Source organism: Physella acuta, unplaced genomic scaffold (genome assembly GCF_028476545.2).
Source record: "Physella acuta isolate Inbredline_101_S28 unplaced genomic scaffold, ASM2847654v3 ptg000823l, whole genome shotgun sequence".
NCBI lineage: Eukaryota > Metazoa > Mollusca > Gastropoda > Physidae > Physella > Physella acuta.
Window position 1 is genome coordinate 30923 of NW_026732341.1, and position 16578 is coordinate 47500.

Here is a 16578-nt window from a genome sequence, read left to right on the forward strand (position 1 = left end):
CAATCTGCTTGAATCTAACACAATTATTTCAACTTTGCAGGGCATTTTTAAAAATCTTTCTGAAGACATACATGATTTATATGTTAATAATCATTTAAATCATCTTCTAGATAATTATTCAAAGAAATGTGAATACATACCCCCCCCCCCCCACACACCCACCCCACCTAAGGCTGAATTTGAAACCATTTGATGCTCTCGGTACCCAGAGAAAAATCTACAAAAATAACGAATTAAAATAATTAACTCACAATTTTCTTATGTAGAAAAAAAAAACAGTTCCAGTTCCACTTAAAATCTTCCAAATTTTTTATAATTAATTTTTTCCCTACGTAACAAAATAAAAAATAGCAAGCTCTTAAAGTTTTCTTGAGAGAAAAACACCAGTGACTGATCTTATTTTGTTTAATAAAGGTAACCTTTCCATCAGTGTTGTTATCTATTAGGGGTCGTCCATAAATGACGTCATACGTGTAGGGGGAGGGTGGGTATGTAATTTTGTGAAGGTGTGTGATGAGGGGGAAGGGGCGGGGTATTCAGATGGTGTGACGTCACACTTTTGTATTATAAAAAAGCAATGTTAGAAAACGAGTTGTAGCCCTTTTTTTGCGTTTTAGAAAACTGTTTTAATAAATTGTAAAAGGAATTGATTAAAATACTCTATGTGGACAGAGTTCAGACAAGATTGTGGAAAAATGTCAATGTTTTAAGAAAAATTCATCTGCAATTTTGAGGGGGGGGGGAGTTGTAGGCTGAGGTGTGACGTCATTTTAGGGGGAGGGGTCTGGCTTTTTGTGACAATGTGTGAAGGAGGGGAGGGGAGGTAAAAACTCGTCAAAAAAGCGTGACGTCATTTATGGATGACCCCTAATTGGGATATTAAATTAACTAATTAAACTTAGCCATACGTTATCTTTATAAACCTGTGCTGCTCTCCTTTTTTTTCTCTACAAGCCGTTATCAAATGATTATATCGCTAATTGGTTAATCCAGCTTTAACCCCCCACCCCTCTCCCCTTCCCTTCTTCTACGATGCTGGTCGATTGTCTATAAACAACATTGAGATGCGGATTGTAGGCAGGGTAGTTGTTTGTGACTCTTACATGATTGTAGGCAGGGTAGTTGTTTGTGTCTTACATGATTGTAGGCAGGGTAGTTGTTTGTGTCTTACATGATTGTAGGCAGGGTAGTTGTGACTCTTACATGATTTTAGGCAGGGTAGTTGTTTGTGACTCTTACATGATTGTAGGCAGGGTAGTTGTTTGTGTCTTACATGATTGTAGGCAGGGTAGTTGTTTGTGTCTTACATGATTGTAGGCAGGGTAGTTGTTTGTGTCTTACATGATTGTAGGCAGGGTAGTTGTGACTCTTACATGATTTTAGGCAGGGTAGTTGTTTGTGACTCTTACATGATTGTAGGCAGGGTAGTTGTTTGTGTCTTACATGATTGTAGGCAGGGTAGTTGTTTGTGTCTTACATGATTGTAGGCAGGGTAGTTGTGACTCTTACATGATTGTAGGCAGGGTAGTTGTTTGTGTCTTACATGATTGTAGGCAGGGTAGTTGTGACTCTAACATGATTTTAGGCAGGATTGTTGTTATTTCTTTACCCTCTCGCCAACAGACACCACTGTTAACTACATATTGTTAACTACATATTGTTAACCCAAAATACATAATCCTTGAATTAATCACACACATCTCCCCGTCAATTCACGATGAACGGGTTATAACCTTAACATCCGAATCTCTGCCTCAGCTTCAAACTCTAGACCTAATCTGTTATACATAAACTCCATAATACTAGCTCAAATGCTAATGCAAACCATTCCCCTGAAATGTTTTTATTCTAACCTTTAACACATATTTGTGGGACGGCCTGGTCGAAACGTTAGAGCACTGGGGTGCTAACACCAAAGTCTCGAGTTCGAAATCAGTAGAACGTCCCTGAGTCCACTCAGCTCTGATGGGTACATAACTCACGTTAGGGAAAGTAAAGTCGGCTGGGCAAAGTGCTGACCACACCTTCCCTTCTTATGCCGAGTTCAAGAAACATATGAACTCTACTGCATCTACTTAAGGGACCGCTAGGTCTAAAGAGGATACTTTACTTTTTAACAGACATTTAACATCTAAAAACTAAAATAAAATAAAAACTAAACTAAACTAATTCGAACTTAAAAGAAACGAATTCCAAATTCTTAAACGTAGATCAACATTCTAACCATAAGCATCCAGCAACTTTCAACAGAATCTATTTTAAAAACAATTCTTCAGTAAAGTCTTCGTTTTCATCGTGTTAGTGTCAATTTGGAAATTCCCATTTCTTGACAGGGGAAAAAACTCCACCCAGATAAAGAGGCGAGACGCATAATTTATCAGAGATAACAAAACATAAATGTATCATCGAGTTCCTTGATCCTGCTTTAGAAATGTGACATGACTTATCCAATGAATACTGATGTCATTCCACCAATTTCCCGCCTAGTTTAGCCTGATTAGGGCCGCTAGGGGGCGCGCGCGCTGGGGGAAGGCTAGACTGGCGTTGATTGGCTGTTTAGCGACGGATTTAACCTAATTTCCGGCTATCGATGCGCCCGAGCGTTCAAAATGGAGACAGTACGCTCAATCAGGGGAGTCTTGATCGGAAACAGTTCACACACCTCGACACACTCTCCCCTTAAGCCGCAAATAAAATCCGTTGAAACTTGTCAAAGATGGCAGCCGGTAAAGGCGTGCGCTTTTGACCAGACGTTTCAGCTCTTTAAATTTGCCCTGGCGGTGACCTAGATCGAACCGTCTCTCGTCATGTTAATTTACCTAGCAATAACAGTAGTCTCTATAGATTCGTATGTCTAGTCGGCCTTGTTTATGTCAGCCTTTTGTCTTGTCGGCCTTTTTTACTGTCGTCCCTTGTCTTGTCGGCCTATTGGATGTCGGCCTTTTATGTGTCGGTGTTATTTCCTTTCGGCCTTTTTGCCTTGTCGGCCTTCTGTCAGGATACCGTAATACATATAGCGAAGCTAACAGTTTGTTTATGAATGTGTAAATAGAAAAGCTAGCAAAACATATACTGGAGTATATGTTCTGAGGACAACAACTAAAGGCTATAATGTATGCCAATGTTGACTATGCGGGGACAGGCGGTCAATCTTGTTTCTGTCTATACAATAACTTTTAATGTGAGGACGGGCCGTCCATCTTATTTAAGTGCATACATCAACTAGCAGACAATGGATTCTACTCACACGATTAACTCCCACATATAAAGACTTAAGCAACCACAGCAACTCTGAAATTGGCTCTTGTCGGCGTCCTACCAGCACTGGTTCTATCAGGCATACCTCCCTCCGTGTGTGCAGCATGGGGAAGGGGGGGGGGGGAGACCCCTCCCCCAAAGAACAGCTACCGCCCTCCCCTCCCCAAACGGAATAGAATTTATATAGAAAACAAATTCTTTTACCAGTGTCCCCCCCCCCCATGTATTCACTTGAACGTATTTTAACCAGTTTCCGACCCCATCCCTCAGATAACAAAACCATGAAGTAACCTAACCCTGAAGTAACCCAACCCTGAAGTAACCCCACCCTGAAGTAACCCAACCCTAAAGTAACCCAACCCTGAAGTAACACAACCCTAAAGTAACACAACCCTGAAGTAACCCAACCCTGAAGTAACACAACCCTAAAGTAACCCAACCCTGAAGTAACCCAACCCTGAAGTAACACAGCCCTGAAGTAACACAACCCTGAAGTAACACAACACTGAAGTAACCCAACCCTGAAGTAACCCAACCCTAAAGTAACCCAACCCTGAAGTAAGACAACCCTAAAGTAACACAACCCTGAAGTAACCCAACCCTGAAGTAACACAACCCTGAAGTAACCCAACCCTGAAGTAACCCAACCCTAAAGTAACCCAACCCTGAAGTAACACAACCCTGAAGTAACACAGCCCTGAAGTAACACAACCCTAAAGTAACACAACCCTGAAGTAACCCAACCCTGAAGTAACACAACCCTGAAGTAACCCAACCCTGAAGTAACCCAACCCTGAAGTAACCCCACCCTGAAGTAACCCAACCCTAAAGTAACCCAACCCTGAAGTAACCCAACCCTGAAGTAACACAATCCTAAAGTAACCCAACCCTGAAGTAACACAATCCTAAAGTAACCCAACCCTAAAGTAACCCAACCCTGAAATAACACAGCCCTGAAGTAACACAACACTGAAGTAACCCAACCCTGAAGTAACCCAACCCTAAAGTAACACAACCCTGAAGTAACACAACACTGAAGTAACCCAACCCTGAAGTAACCCAACCCTAAAGTAACACAACCCTGAAGTAAGACAACCCTAAAGTAACACAACCCTGAAATAACACAACCCTGAAATAACACAACCCTGAAGTAACCCAACCCTGAAGTAACACAACCCTAAAGTAACCCAACCCTGAAGTAACACAACCCTGAAGTAACACAGCCCTGAAGTAACACAAATCACCTGGAGACCTATCTATGGAAAGACAATCCAAACTAATCTGTAAAACTGCTTACAAGATAATAACAAAATCCTTTTAAAATAAGCAGTAGGGGAAAAAAAGTGTATTTACTGAAATATTAAAACAGAAAACAACTTGAAACTTGGACATGATTATTTTTAATATCATTTATCATGAAACAAATGTCAAAATACATACGGATGATAAGAGAGATACTGTTTAACATAGCAAAGAAAGATGAATCCAGCATACTTTATTTGGCTCGACTTAAAAAAATTTGAGCTATGCCACAGGGTAGCAAATATCAGGTAAATTAACATCAGTCACACTGTGCTGTAGTTTTTTGAAAAATTCTAATGAATGGGTGGTTTTTTTCTTAACATTTAAACCATATTGCTAATATACATTTGTAAAAATCAATTTTTCTTTTTATGCAGTAATAAAAATAACATCTCAGCAATTTATAATTAATTAGAACATTTTGAAACAAATTACAGACAGAAAAAAATTTGGCTATGAATTTTTTTTTTAGATTAATTTAACAACTCATTAAATCTTTAAAAGGTTAAACTTCTGGCATTTTTTTTTTTACATTACATCATTAAGTAAAAGCTTTAGAACACAAAAATTGTATATCCTAGTGAGATCAAATGTAAACATAACTATCAAAATAAATATTTCTATTTTTATATAACTATAGTAATGCAAATAACATTGGTGTGTAGGTTTAACCATCTTGATACAACAGTGCTTTTAAAACTGTAGGGTAAATACTGAAACATGTTCATACACACAGCATAACAGTTGCATAATAACACAGCAGTTGGTTTGTGATTGTACAATGTAACATGGGTTGGTGGATCACAGAACTTAGCTACATTTACATGTCTTGCATAGGAGAGGTGGTTATTGATATCACTAGCGCCTTTACAGACCACATTAACTAACATCACAGACCATATTAAGTAACACCACAGACCACATTAACTAACACCACAGACCACATTAACTAACACCACACACTACATTAAGTAACACCACACACTACATTAAGTAACATCACACACTACATTAAGTAACACCACAGACCACATTAACTAACACCACAGACCACATTAACTAACACCACACACTACATTAAGTAACATCACAGACCACATTAACTAACACCACACACTACATTAAGTAACATCACAGACCACATTAACTAACACCACACACTACATTAAGTAACACCACAGACCACATTAACTAACACCACAGACCACATTAACTAACACCACACACTACATTAAGTAACATCACAGACCACATTAACTAACACCACACACTACATTAAGTAACATCACAGACCACATTAACTAACACCACACACTACATTAAGTAACATCACAGACCACATTAACTAACACCACACACTACATTAAGTAACATCACAGATCAGATCATGTAACACCACAGACCACATTAACTAACACCACAAACCACATTAACTAACACCACAGACCACATTAAGTAACAGTAAACACCACATTAACACCAACACAGACCACATTAACAAACACCACAGCTACAGACATGTTTTACTCCCAGGCTTACCCAACAGAATATGTCCCCAAACATACAAAACCTTATCAAGATCATGATTAACTTGAAACCAACACACGATTAGCTAACTGCTCTGATTAAATATACTTTTACAAATGCCATTTGACATCAGCCTCAAAATCACACTTAAAAATTTCTGTTGAAAAAAATTAACATTGGTTTTTCAATTTTATCTGTAACATAAAAAATAATGTATTTAAAAAGGTAGAAGATTTTTTGTAGAAAACATGAAAATAAATGTATTTCTATTGACAGTTTGTTGCACAAAACATGGAAATGCATGTATTTGTATAATATGTTAGCAAAAACTTTCTGATTTCACCTATAAAACTGGGTGTAGATTATAAAAAAAAATTGTGTCCTAAGGTAAATCAAGACTGATCTAAAAAGAAGGATCAATTTGAATTTTCATACTTTTATTTGTATATTATACTCAAACTGTTTCATTTATTAACATTTGAAACAAATATTTGAGTGGGATGCTTTTTAAGGAATTCATATTTTAACCATAATTGTTATTAATTTTAATTGGTTTAATGCAAGTGCTTTAATTTTTTTTATTTTACACTTCATAAAAAATGAATTTACCCTTTTTGTAAGAATGGACTTAAAATGCACACTTCTTTAAAATATTTTAAACATTAAAGTAAAAAAAAAAGAAAAAAAAAGTAACACAATCATAATAACAAAACGAACATAAAACAATAACATTTTTTTAAAAATGTGTTGTGAATCCAATTAATTTACTTACTATGATTTAAAGCCCTGAAAAGAAAATGTTAACTATAGCCAAATATTTTCTGTGCACTATTTTCATCAAACAATTTATATCAAACATTTATATCTACATTTCTCATTTAGTATACAGGCACAAACAGACAGTTCATGGAATTGGGGTCAGCACGACTTACAAGTTTAATTAGGACAAATAAGACCAACCTACCTGGGAAATTTAATGAGAATATCATAATATAGATAATTATACAGAAAAAGAAATGATTATTGGCGGCTAATTTTTTTAAAACCTGACCTTGATTTTTCAGGTTTCCAAATTTTTTTTTCACATGTACTGAAACAAAATAGTTTTTAAAATAGTGAATTCACAAGCAAAGCCTAACTAGCTGGGCAACAGTTCACACAACAAAGTACAATCTTCACAGACACACAAAGTAACAATCAACATGACAATGTATGAAAACTAGGTGCTAAAACACCTTGAAGGGAGGTAACAAATAGAAATCGAATCAAATCATAGATTATGCAGATGGCCTCCCATGGTACAGTAAGCAACAGTATCAGCCAAGCAAATTCAAAGGTAGATAACACAGAAAATATAATTAAATCAAAGGTTATTCAAGTAGCCTCCCTTGGTACAGTATGCAAAGTTTAACTGTTTAAAATAAATAAATTAGCTCTTTAGATTGTGTGCTTAAAATAATTCGACCTACACCAGATTAAAAGGATGGAAAATAATTCGACCTACTCAAGATAAAAAGGATGGAAAATATGCACAGACCATAAATTACATTTTTTTCATTGATGGCAGAAATTTAAAAAGGAAGATTATCTGGAGAGAATGTCAAATCACAAGGCATCTGTATGACAAAAACCCCAAAGTAAAAACAACTACCAAGCAGACCTAGATTAAGATAGACAATGTGGAGATAGACCTACAACAGCTTTGAGTCCAAACTTGGAAGAATGAAACAGTACAATGTGTACGCAAGAAAATGGACCATGCGACCATGGACTATAGAGCCACATGGATGGGTGGGGGGTTAAAACATTTTTCATGGTTCAGGTATTTTTAGGTTAATGTATACAACACTCAAGTTCAACAATGTGGGTTAATAATAACATTTTGGCAATAATATCATAAAATAAAAATATTTTAAAATTAATTATCTGAATTCTGAGTGAAGATACATAAAAGGGTAATTTTTAAAATTTACACATAAAAACTGTATTGTGAATCCAAGCTAGTACATTACCCCCTGTCAATTACCCTAATAAATCATATTTTATACTTTTGCCTTAACCCAAAACCTAACCATTTCATTACCTTTCAATTAGGGTTAGTTTGACGTTAAGGATAGGGTCAGTTATTCATCGACGGGGGGGGGGGGGGGGGGGGGGGGGGAGGAGGAGAAAGGGGGGGTATTGTCTTACTGCAGCTTTTTTTTAGAAGGGGGTAATTGACAAAGGTGGGTAATATATGTAGGGGGGTAATGTCAGAAAAAATGATTAGAATGTCAGGAAGGGGGAAATAATCTGGGATTAATTGAAAGGGGGAAATATCCTGCCCTCTGTGAATCATTATGGAATATTTTATGTCAATTACTTCACATCCTTCAGATATACAGCTATAAAACATCAACAATCACATATTATCCAACCCACATTTTTAAAAACCCACTTAATAATTTTAAATAACATCACACACTTCACACACAAACAGCAGACCAGTAAAGTATGTTATTGCTTACATAACTTAATATTATTTAAACCCAAAAGCCTACAATGCTATAAATATTACACAGACAAAACATGGCAGTGAGTTATTAAATCCTTGGAAGGCTTTAAGTTGAGCAGAAACTAAAAGAATCTTTTTTTTTTAGAATTGATCTCTTTGTATTTAAATGCTGATAGGAATGATGTTGAAATTTATTAAAATAATCTTATTTGCTCACAGTAAAGTGACAAGCAACAAACTTGTCACCACGTGTGATATAATAAATATAATAAATTAAGAGTAAACAGGCAATATGATTTGACAGTACTTAACACAGAAGTATGAAGAAGAACAGGACAGATCCCAGTGGAGAAAGAAATTCAGAAAAGATATTGAAAATATTTAGGCCATATTTTGAGGAAATCGCAATACACAATGGCAGACAAATGCATGTCATGGAATCCACAAGGATCAAGAAAAAAGAGAGATTTAAAAAATCTGACACAGATAAATAGAAAAATCAGAAATATTTTTTGAAAGAGATGGAAAGAAATTGAAAAATAGCTAAAGACAAAAAAGCATGGAAAGATGTAAACAGCTAACTCTTCTTAGAGTTGAAAACTAAAAAGAATAAGTTGATAGACAATAGTAGTTTTAGAATAACTTATATAATATAAATAGCTAACTCTCCTTTGGGAGTTGAAAAAGACTAAGAAAAATAAGTTAATAGACAATAGTAGTTTTAAAATAACTTATATAATATCAGTCTAGAAGAGTGAATCTGAGTAGTAAACACTCAGCTGGTCTCTATGCCATCAGAGAGGAGTGCTTTGCTAGGATCATCCCCACCCAAGGTGGCAGCGCCATTTTCAGCTGCGTCTGCCCTCTTAGCAGGGCTGTCGCGGGAGTCCACACGGGCATATTTTCCTGTCAGCCTGCGATAGCGACTGTAATAGCATGACGACAGAATATACACACCTGCTACCAATGCGATCAGGAATACTCCAATGATATCTGGGGAAAAAATGTGTATGATTTTATCACAACTATTCCAATGATATCTGGAAAACAAATGTGTACAATTTTATCAGAACTATTCCAATGATATCTGAAAAAAAAATGGGAAATTTTATGAGGGCTATTCAAATGATATCTGAAAAAATTTGTATAATTTTATTAGGATTATTTCAATGACGGATTTAATGACGGTTATTCCAATGATATCTGAAAAATACTTAAACTATTCTTCTTCCTATTCCTATTCATTTTTTATTGTATTCTAATTCTAGAATGATATTTCCTACAACAAAATTAAGTATTACTGGTCAACATGTAACATGCCATATAGGCCTGCTTTTCTTTTTGGATTAGCTTCCATAGCCTTTGTTCATCCAAGAACAAACTTCAAGACAGCAGTTGTTTGATACTGGAGTTGTCTCTCCTAGAAGAGTGGCTGTCCTCAGATATTGAGACTCATCTGTCCAGGAGTTCAAACTCAAGACTTTTTGGTTTAGAAACTATTAGCTCTACAGACCTGACCACACCGACCACTTTTAAAACTATAATTTTGAAGAAATTAGTTATTTTAAAAACAAAAAATCATGTTCATTACAGTACACTGTCACCAGCAGATAACTTGTTTGTTACAATAATTATTTATCATTAAATAAAACACTTAAGTCTTAAGAAACAGCTGATATAAAAAAACAGAATACATTTGAATTTTCCTAATCCATACAATGTTACAAATTATTATAACTACGTTTCTTCTTCAGTCTCTGCAATTAAATTATATATCTTTTTCAAACCTAATAAAACCTGACCTTATTTTATATTTAGTACAGATCATAATTAATACAGTCAAACAATTTTGATTAAGTATGTCATATTATTATAGACCTGCATAATAAAAAAATATAAGTGTACAGTAAGATTAACTTTAAAATAGATACTGTAAAAATTTTAAATGGCAAAAAAAACAAACATTGGAGATTATACTTACAAGTGACGAGGGTGACGATGGAACTCTTTTCCTCTTTCCCCAGCAGAAGTTTAGAAACAACCTCCATGCTCCCGTTACTGGGCGCTGGGTTTACGTTCAGCAAATGGCACATTAGGGGATAAATGTCCACAGTATTGAAGGTGTCCAAGGCAAAATTCTTTTTAAAAGATGGACCCATGGCAAGAAAAAATGGATGCATGTCTTGTAGAGCGTTGTCGTAACCATGGTTACCGACTGGGGAAATCAACACATCAGTCAAAAATTTCTTTAGCATAAAATTTATGTAAAAATAAAATTGATGTAAAAAAAGTAATACAAAAATTAATTTAAAAATAAAATTAATGTAAAAAAATTAATGTATAAAAATTAATGTATAAAAAATATATTGCAAAAACATAATTGATGGAAAAATAAAATGAAGGTAAAAGTTTTCTGGGAAAGAATCAGACAACTAAAAATCAGGATATTCAAGGCATGGTAAGATATCACTCACGTTCTGCTTTAGGATAAGGATACAAGAGCGAGGTAAATGAGTACATGTCCTCAGCCACTGCTGTTAGGGGGGAGATGCGTACATTGTTGGTGTAATGGAACCGCTCCGGCATCTCTTCCCTCTTATACACCTTGAAACTTTTTGTTGACTCTGAGCCATTTTTTAAGCCTTGATAAACCTTCTCTAGCTGACCTGTAAACAATTTCACATACCAGTGGTAAATAAAATTGAGTACATAGTGTTCTTACTACTTTTCGTGGACATAGATTGGAGTGAATCCCACATTCTGTTTAAAAACTGTGTCAGTTATATTTACATAATAAAAAATAAAAATTATACAAATAATTACAGGTAAATTTGCATAAAATACTGTAGAATTAGAAAAATACATATTTTTAATTTAAAAAAAGTATTATTCTTTTAGAAATGTCTGAAAACCATTCAACAAATTATAAGACAAATTATATATCTAAAAACAGTTTTTAAAATAATGAATTAATAACTTAGCCGTTAGTTTGAGAAAAAAATGATTAAGATAACAAGCAAAATATCTAGCCCAATTAAATTAACTAAATGGACACTTATTTTAGTAAAAAGATTATGAATGATTTAATCAAATTTAAAGCAGGCGTAGATATTCATTAAAAAAATTAAAAGGATTTAACATTAAAATTCAAAGCAAGCCTTCATATGTTTATGGCCACACAAAAAATTATTAATTCTAAAATAAAAATATAGAGAATAGAAAGTCTTATAAACTTGTATTAAACATCAATACTAAAATCTGAAGTGATATATTAGTTTTTATGTAAAAATACTCTTATTAAAAAAATGTTTACCTTCATTAGGCCATATATTAGCTATAGGAGAAGTGGCAGTTAGTTTATAGGATGTAGGGTCAATATATAGGTCAAGGTCAATTGTTTTATTCTCTGGCGTGTTTGTGAACCCATGATCGCTGGTTATTATAATGTTCATCGACTTCAGTAGATTTTTTTCTTCAAGACGCTTTAGCAGATAACCAATAGAACTGTCTAATTCTTTAATTTTCTCTATAACTTCTGGCGAGTCAGGCCCATAGGCATGCCCAGCAATGTCAGGTTCATCGGAGTAAAGTAATCCTAAATTTATTGGATATTCGTCTGTAAACCAGTCTATCAGCGTGTTGATTTTAGTTTCCATTTTTGTTTTTTTACTGTATGGAACATAGCGCGAAGGACGAACCCATTTGATGGGTGCCCCTCCACCGACCCACATATAAACACCACTCCGCCCCTTTGGATTCTGAAGTTGATTGGTAACCCAGATGGGCTCTGCCCCGACACTGAACCATGCTGGGTCCTCCATGGCTGATTGGTTACTAGGCGTAAAAGTCTGATTCAGAGATGGATCATACATATCATTAGCGACAATTCCATGACTTTCTTCCCACAATCCAGTAACGATAGTAAAATGGTTAGGAAATGTCTTTGTTACAAAAGCATTTGTTAAACCTAACTTTGCGGACACACCATATTTAATAAATTTGTCAAAGTTTGGTGTTCCTCCTTTCGCTTTCTGCAGGTAGTCCCACCTAAAACCATCAAATGATATTAATAGAAGGGTATGACTCAGTGCATCATTATTAGCCTCTTCAGTATTTTTCTGGGTGTCCCTTTTTGATCTAAACAGCTGCCATGAATTGACAAAGGAAATGGGGAAAACAGCTGACTGCAGTAGTACGGCTACGGCACAAAAAGATAAAACAGATGACTGGTAAAAAAATAACATCTTTTTAAATAGGCCTACTTCTTATTGTTAACTAGAAGTCTTACTCTTAATGACTAATCTGTCACGATTCTAAATAACATCCGAAGCTATAGTGTTAGAAAACTTGTAGCATTAAAGTTTATATAAGATCTGTAACAGGGGAAGGTGAAAAGTCAAAACAGAAAATAAGAGGTCGCCATATGTAAACATTAGAGTAGTCGATTATTTTTTGTTTTTTTTTAAGTAGTCGAACAAAAAAAATTTATAAAAAACAAAAAATAAAAATGTGGATCAAAATATAAAATCTGATAAAATATTTATGCGACATATATTTTTAGTGTAGTTATTTTTAACAAATTTAGAGCTAGGGGCCTACTAGTCGAATGTGGTAATATGCAAAAATAATTTCATATAGGCCTACAAAATCGACTATTGAAATCAGCCAAGCAATTTCTGAAAGAATTCTGTCTAGCCTCCCCTGAAAACAAAATTAACCGTACAAAAATACAGTAGTTTAAATAATATATTATCCTAAAAATGCCAAATATTAAAAATAGTATAAAAAAATAAAACATACTGCAAGTACTACGCAATTAATTTAAAACTAATAAGTGCCACAAATAACAAAGATTATTTATGTTGTTTCTAAACGTATTATGCATTGGGCCTACAATAACGAAGTGCCCCACCCCCCCCCCCCACCCCTCAATCCCAACATTTTATTCTAACCCGATTTCATTAAACGTTCTCTTTAATGAAAATACTGTACATATGCGCATGAAAAGCTACAATGCAGGCCCCTGTCGATGGCAAATCAATAATAACGTGTACAACCTGTAACCCCTTCACTGGCTACCAGTGCTTCTTACAGACATTTTCTCCGAGGGGAAGGGGGGCGGCACTTGAAAGTCTCGGGTGGTGGTGGGGGGGGGGTCAAACACTGGTAAAATTATATATATATATTCTATATGAATTCTATTTCGTTCTGTCGGGTGGGGTTGCTGTGGACTTGTTTCCAGAAAGCCCCCCCCCCCCGGGAAGAATGTCTACCGCCCCCCCCCCCCCCCAGAACGAAATGAAATTTATATAGAAAATATATACTTTTAAAAGTGCCCCCCCCCCCCGCGAAGAAAGTCTACCGCCCCCCCCCCCCGGAGAAAAAAGTCTGGAAGAAGCACTGCTTGTTTCATGCCAACCCCCCCCCCCCCCCTTCGAAGTTTGCCTAAAAAAACTGTGGTCGCTACACCGTTTCGCACTGGTGCCATATAATAAACAACCAAAGAGAGGTAACTCTGAATGTAATGGCCATGGCGTGATATCTGATAGCATCTTCGGTACAACTTAATCACGAAAGGTAGGAGAATGCTGAATAGATGTAATGTCTTCTCCAGTGGCGTAGGCAAGAAAGTATAAGAGGGGGCCCACAAGGATCCCCCGGTGTGACGGCTGTCGACGGCGCGAACGTGTTGGTTTCGATGCTTACAATTTCAAATAAGGAATGGCATAAATGATAAAGAATAAAGATTTTATTAAAGTTTTAAGCTTTTGTTACAATCAAAATTTGACTTTCTCAAAATCGCTATGAATATATAATAGCCTATATATGTCACCGGCAATGTATAAAACCGGGCATTGTATAGAATACCTGTAATGTAGCCACGTAGGTTTATATAATGCCCAAAGTGGGTCGTCAAATTAAGAAATGCATCATATTTCATACGTTTCCTAGTCATTCTATAGAATACCAAACAATAAACAGAGTGTAGAACACGCTTTTTCGCCAGAATATTCCGCTATCTTTGTTAGGGTTAGGGGGAGGGTAAAGGTTAGCAGGTTAGCATTAGCGTAACGGTTAGGTTTAGGGTTAGGATTAAGGTTAGGGTTAGCGTTAGGATTAGCGTTAGGGTTAGGATTATGGTTAGCATTAGGATTAGCGTAAGGGTTAGGCTCTGCCCCGGTAACTGACGTACCAGCGTTAGTTTGCTGGTATGAACAGTGGCGTAGCGAGGTCGGGTGTCATCCCGTGCGGCACTTAATGGTGTCACCCCCCCCCCCCCCCAGAGGCGTAGCGACCCTTCCCGGGGACAAAATTTCAAGTTTTCGATTTGCATCCCCCCCCCCTCAAGTTTTCGATTTGCACACCCTCCCCCCGAAAACTTTCGATTTGCACCCCCCCCCCCCTCAAGTTTTTCTCTATATATTTTGCTATTTTTTGCCTTGGTGTCACCCCCCTAAATGGTGTCACCCGGTGCGGTCCGCCCCCGTCCCCCCCCCCGTCCCCCCCCCCCCCCCCCCCGCTACGCCCCTGGGTATGAAAATTTATGTAGCTTTTCAAATCTGTAAAAAATGAATACAAAGTTCATTTTTTATAAAAGAATTGATGAAAATATTTTTATATGACGAATGTTTTCAGTGAGAAGGTGACGTGCGATGGAGTTTGCTGGGATATCTACAGCCTCGCTTCACTGTTTTGGCAAGGTTAGTCGTCTAGTGCAGTAAAGTATTTTGAATCATCTAATGGTCTAGCTTCAGGCTTTATGTACACATAGTCTAATACTTCATGTCCACATAGTCTAGTTTATACTTCATGTCTACTTAGTCAAACTTCATGCTTCTTGTGCACATAGACTAACTTCATACTTCACGTACACATAGTCTATCTTCATAAATATGTTCTATACATAGTCTAACTTCATACATATGTTCCCCACATAGTCTAACTTCATATATATGTTCTTCACATAGTCTAACTTCATATATACGTTCTCTACGTAGTCTAACTTCATACATACGTTCTCCACATAGTCTAACTTCATACATAGGTTCTCCACATAGTCTAACCTATACATATGTTGACAGCTATGTACTCTGCCTCTAACAAGAGCTGTGGTATCGTTGAACAACGTGGTATCGTTGAACAACGTGGTATCGTTGAACACTGTAGCATCTCTGAACACTGCGGTATCGCTGGACCTTGCGGTATCGCTGAACACAGACTCCAGTCAGTCCTCCACACACAGCACCGAGCCAACCAACAACACAGACCCAACACCGCGCTGACTCCAACAACTGCTACATACATTTCAAAACGTGGGTTGTTGTATTCCCTACATTTCCATTTTAAAAAATCTGTTTTTAGATGTTACACATAATTATGTAGTGTCAAGATGCTAGAAATAATTGATCCCATTATTATTGAGCTACATTTATCAAGTTTTCATTCTTAAAAGGCGATCTAAAAGTAATGAATCCTGACGTGAAATTGAACCATTATTTTATTTTCAGAATTCAGAGCTGAAAAAACAATTGAAAATTCTTCTATCGTTAAATTTCTGGAGACATTTCTAGAACCTTTCAATTCAATTAGTGCGGTATTTATTTTACAATAATATTTATCACATTTTCCTAATCTTAAATTCAATTAGTATTGATTACATTATTTACCACTTGTACAAGTTAAAAAAAAATTAACTTAAAAAAACTTTGTATTTTAAGTCTTATGCTGTGTTGAAAATGACATAAGATAACTTTTTAAAAAAATCCATCTGTCTTTAAATAAATAAATAAATAAATAACTATAGGCATATATATATATATATATATATATATATATATATATATATATATATATATATATATATATATATATATATATATATATATATATATATTCCTAGGTGATATTTCTGACGAACATCCACAAGATGTATAGGTTGAAATAGGCTTAACTGTGTACTGTGAGTAAAAGCTTGATGTGTCGACGACAGCCCTAAA

The 16578-nt window shown here is 35.8% G+C and overlaps 1 protein-coding gene across 3 annotated transcripts; it reads right to left on the minus strand.

Moving 5' to 3' along the window:
• Positions 1-4750: 4750 nt before the first annotated feature.
• Positions 4751-13011, minus strand: LOC131951718 (ectonucleotide pyrophosphatase/phosphodiesterase family member 5-like). Of its 3 annotated transcripts, XM_059314077.1 has the most exons (6): positions 11895-13011; positions 11056-11247; positions 10563-10796; positions 9539-9574; positions 6860-6873; positions 4751-6244 (listed from the first exon to the last, which is right to left on the minus strand). In XM_059314077.1, exons 1-5 carry the CDS (start codon positions 12823-12825, stop codon positions 6866-6868), a joined length of 1401 nt encoding a protein of 466 aa, XP_059170060.1. In that variant the 5' UTR covers positions 12826-13011; the 3' UTR covers positions 4751-6244; positions 6860-6865. The 3 variants fall into 3 exon arrangements, with proteins under 3 accessions (XP_059170060.1, XP_059170058.1, XP_059170059.1); XM_059314075.1 differs by having other exon boundaries at positions 4751-7177; XM_059314076.1 differs by lacking the exons at positions 4751-6244; positions 6860-6873 and having other exon boundaries at positions 9260-9574.
• Positions 13012-16578: the final 3567 nt, after the last annotated feature.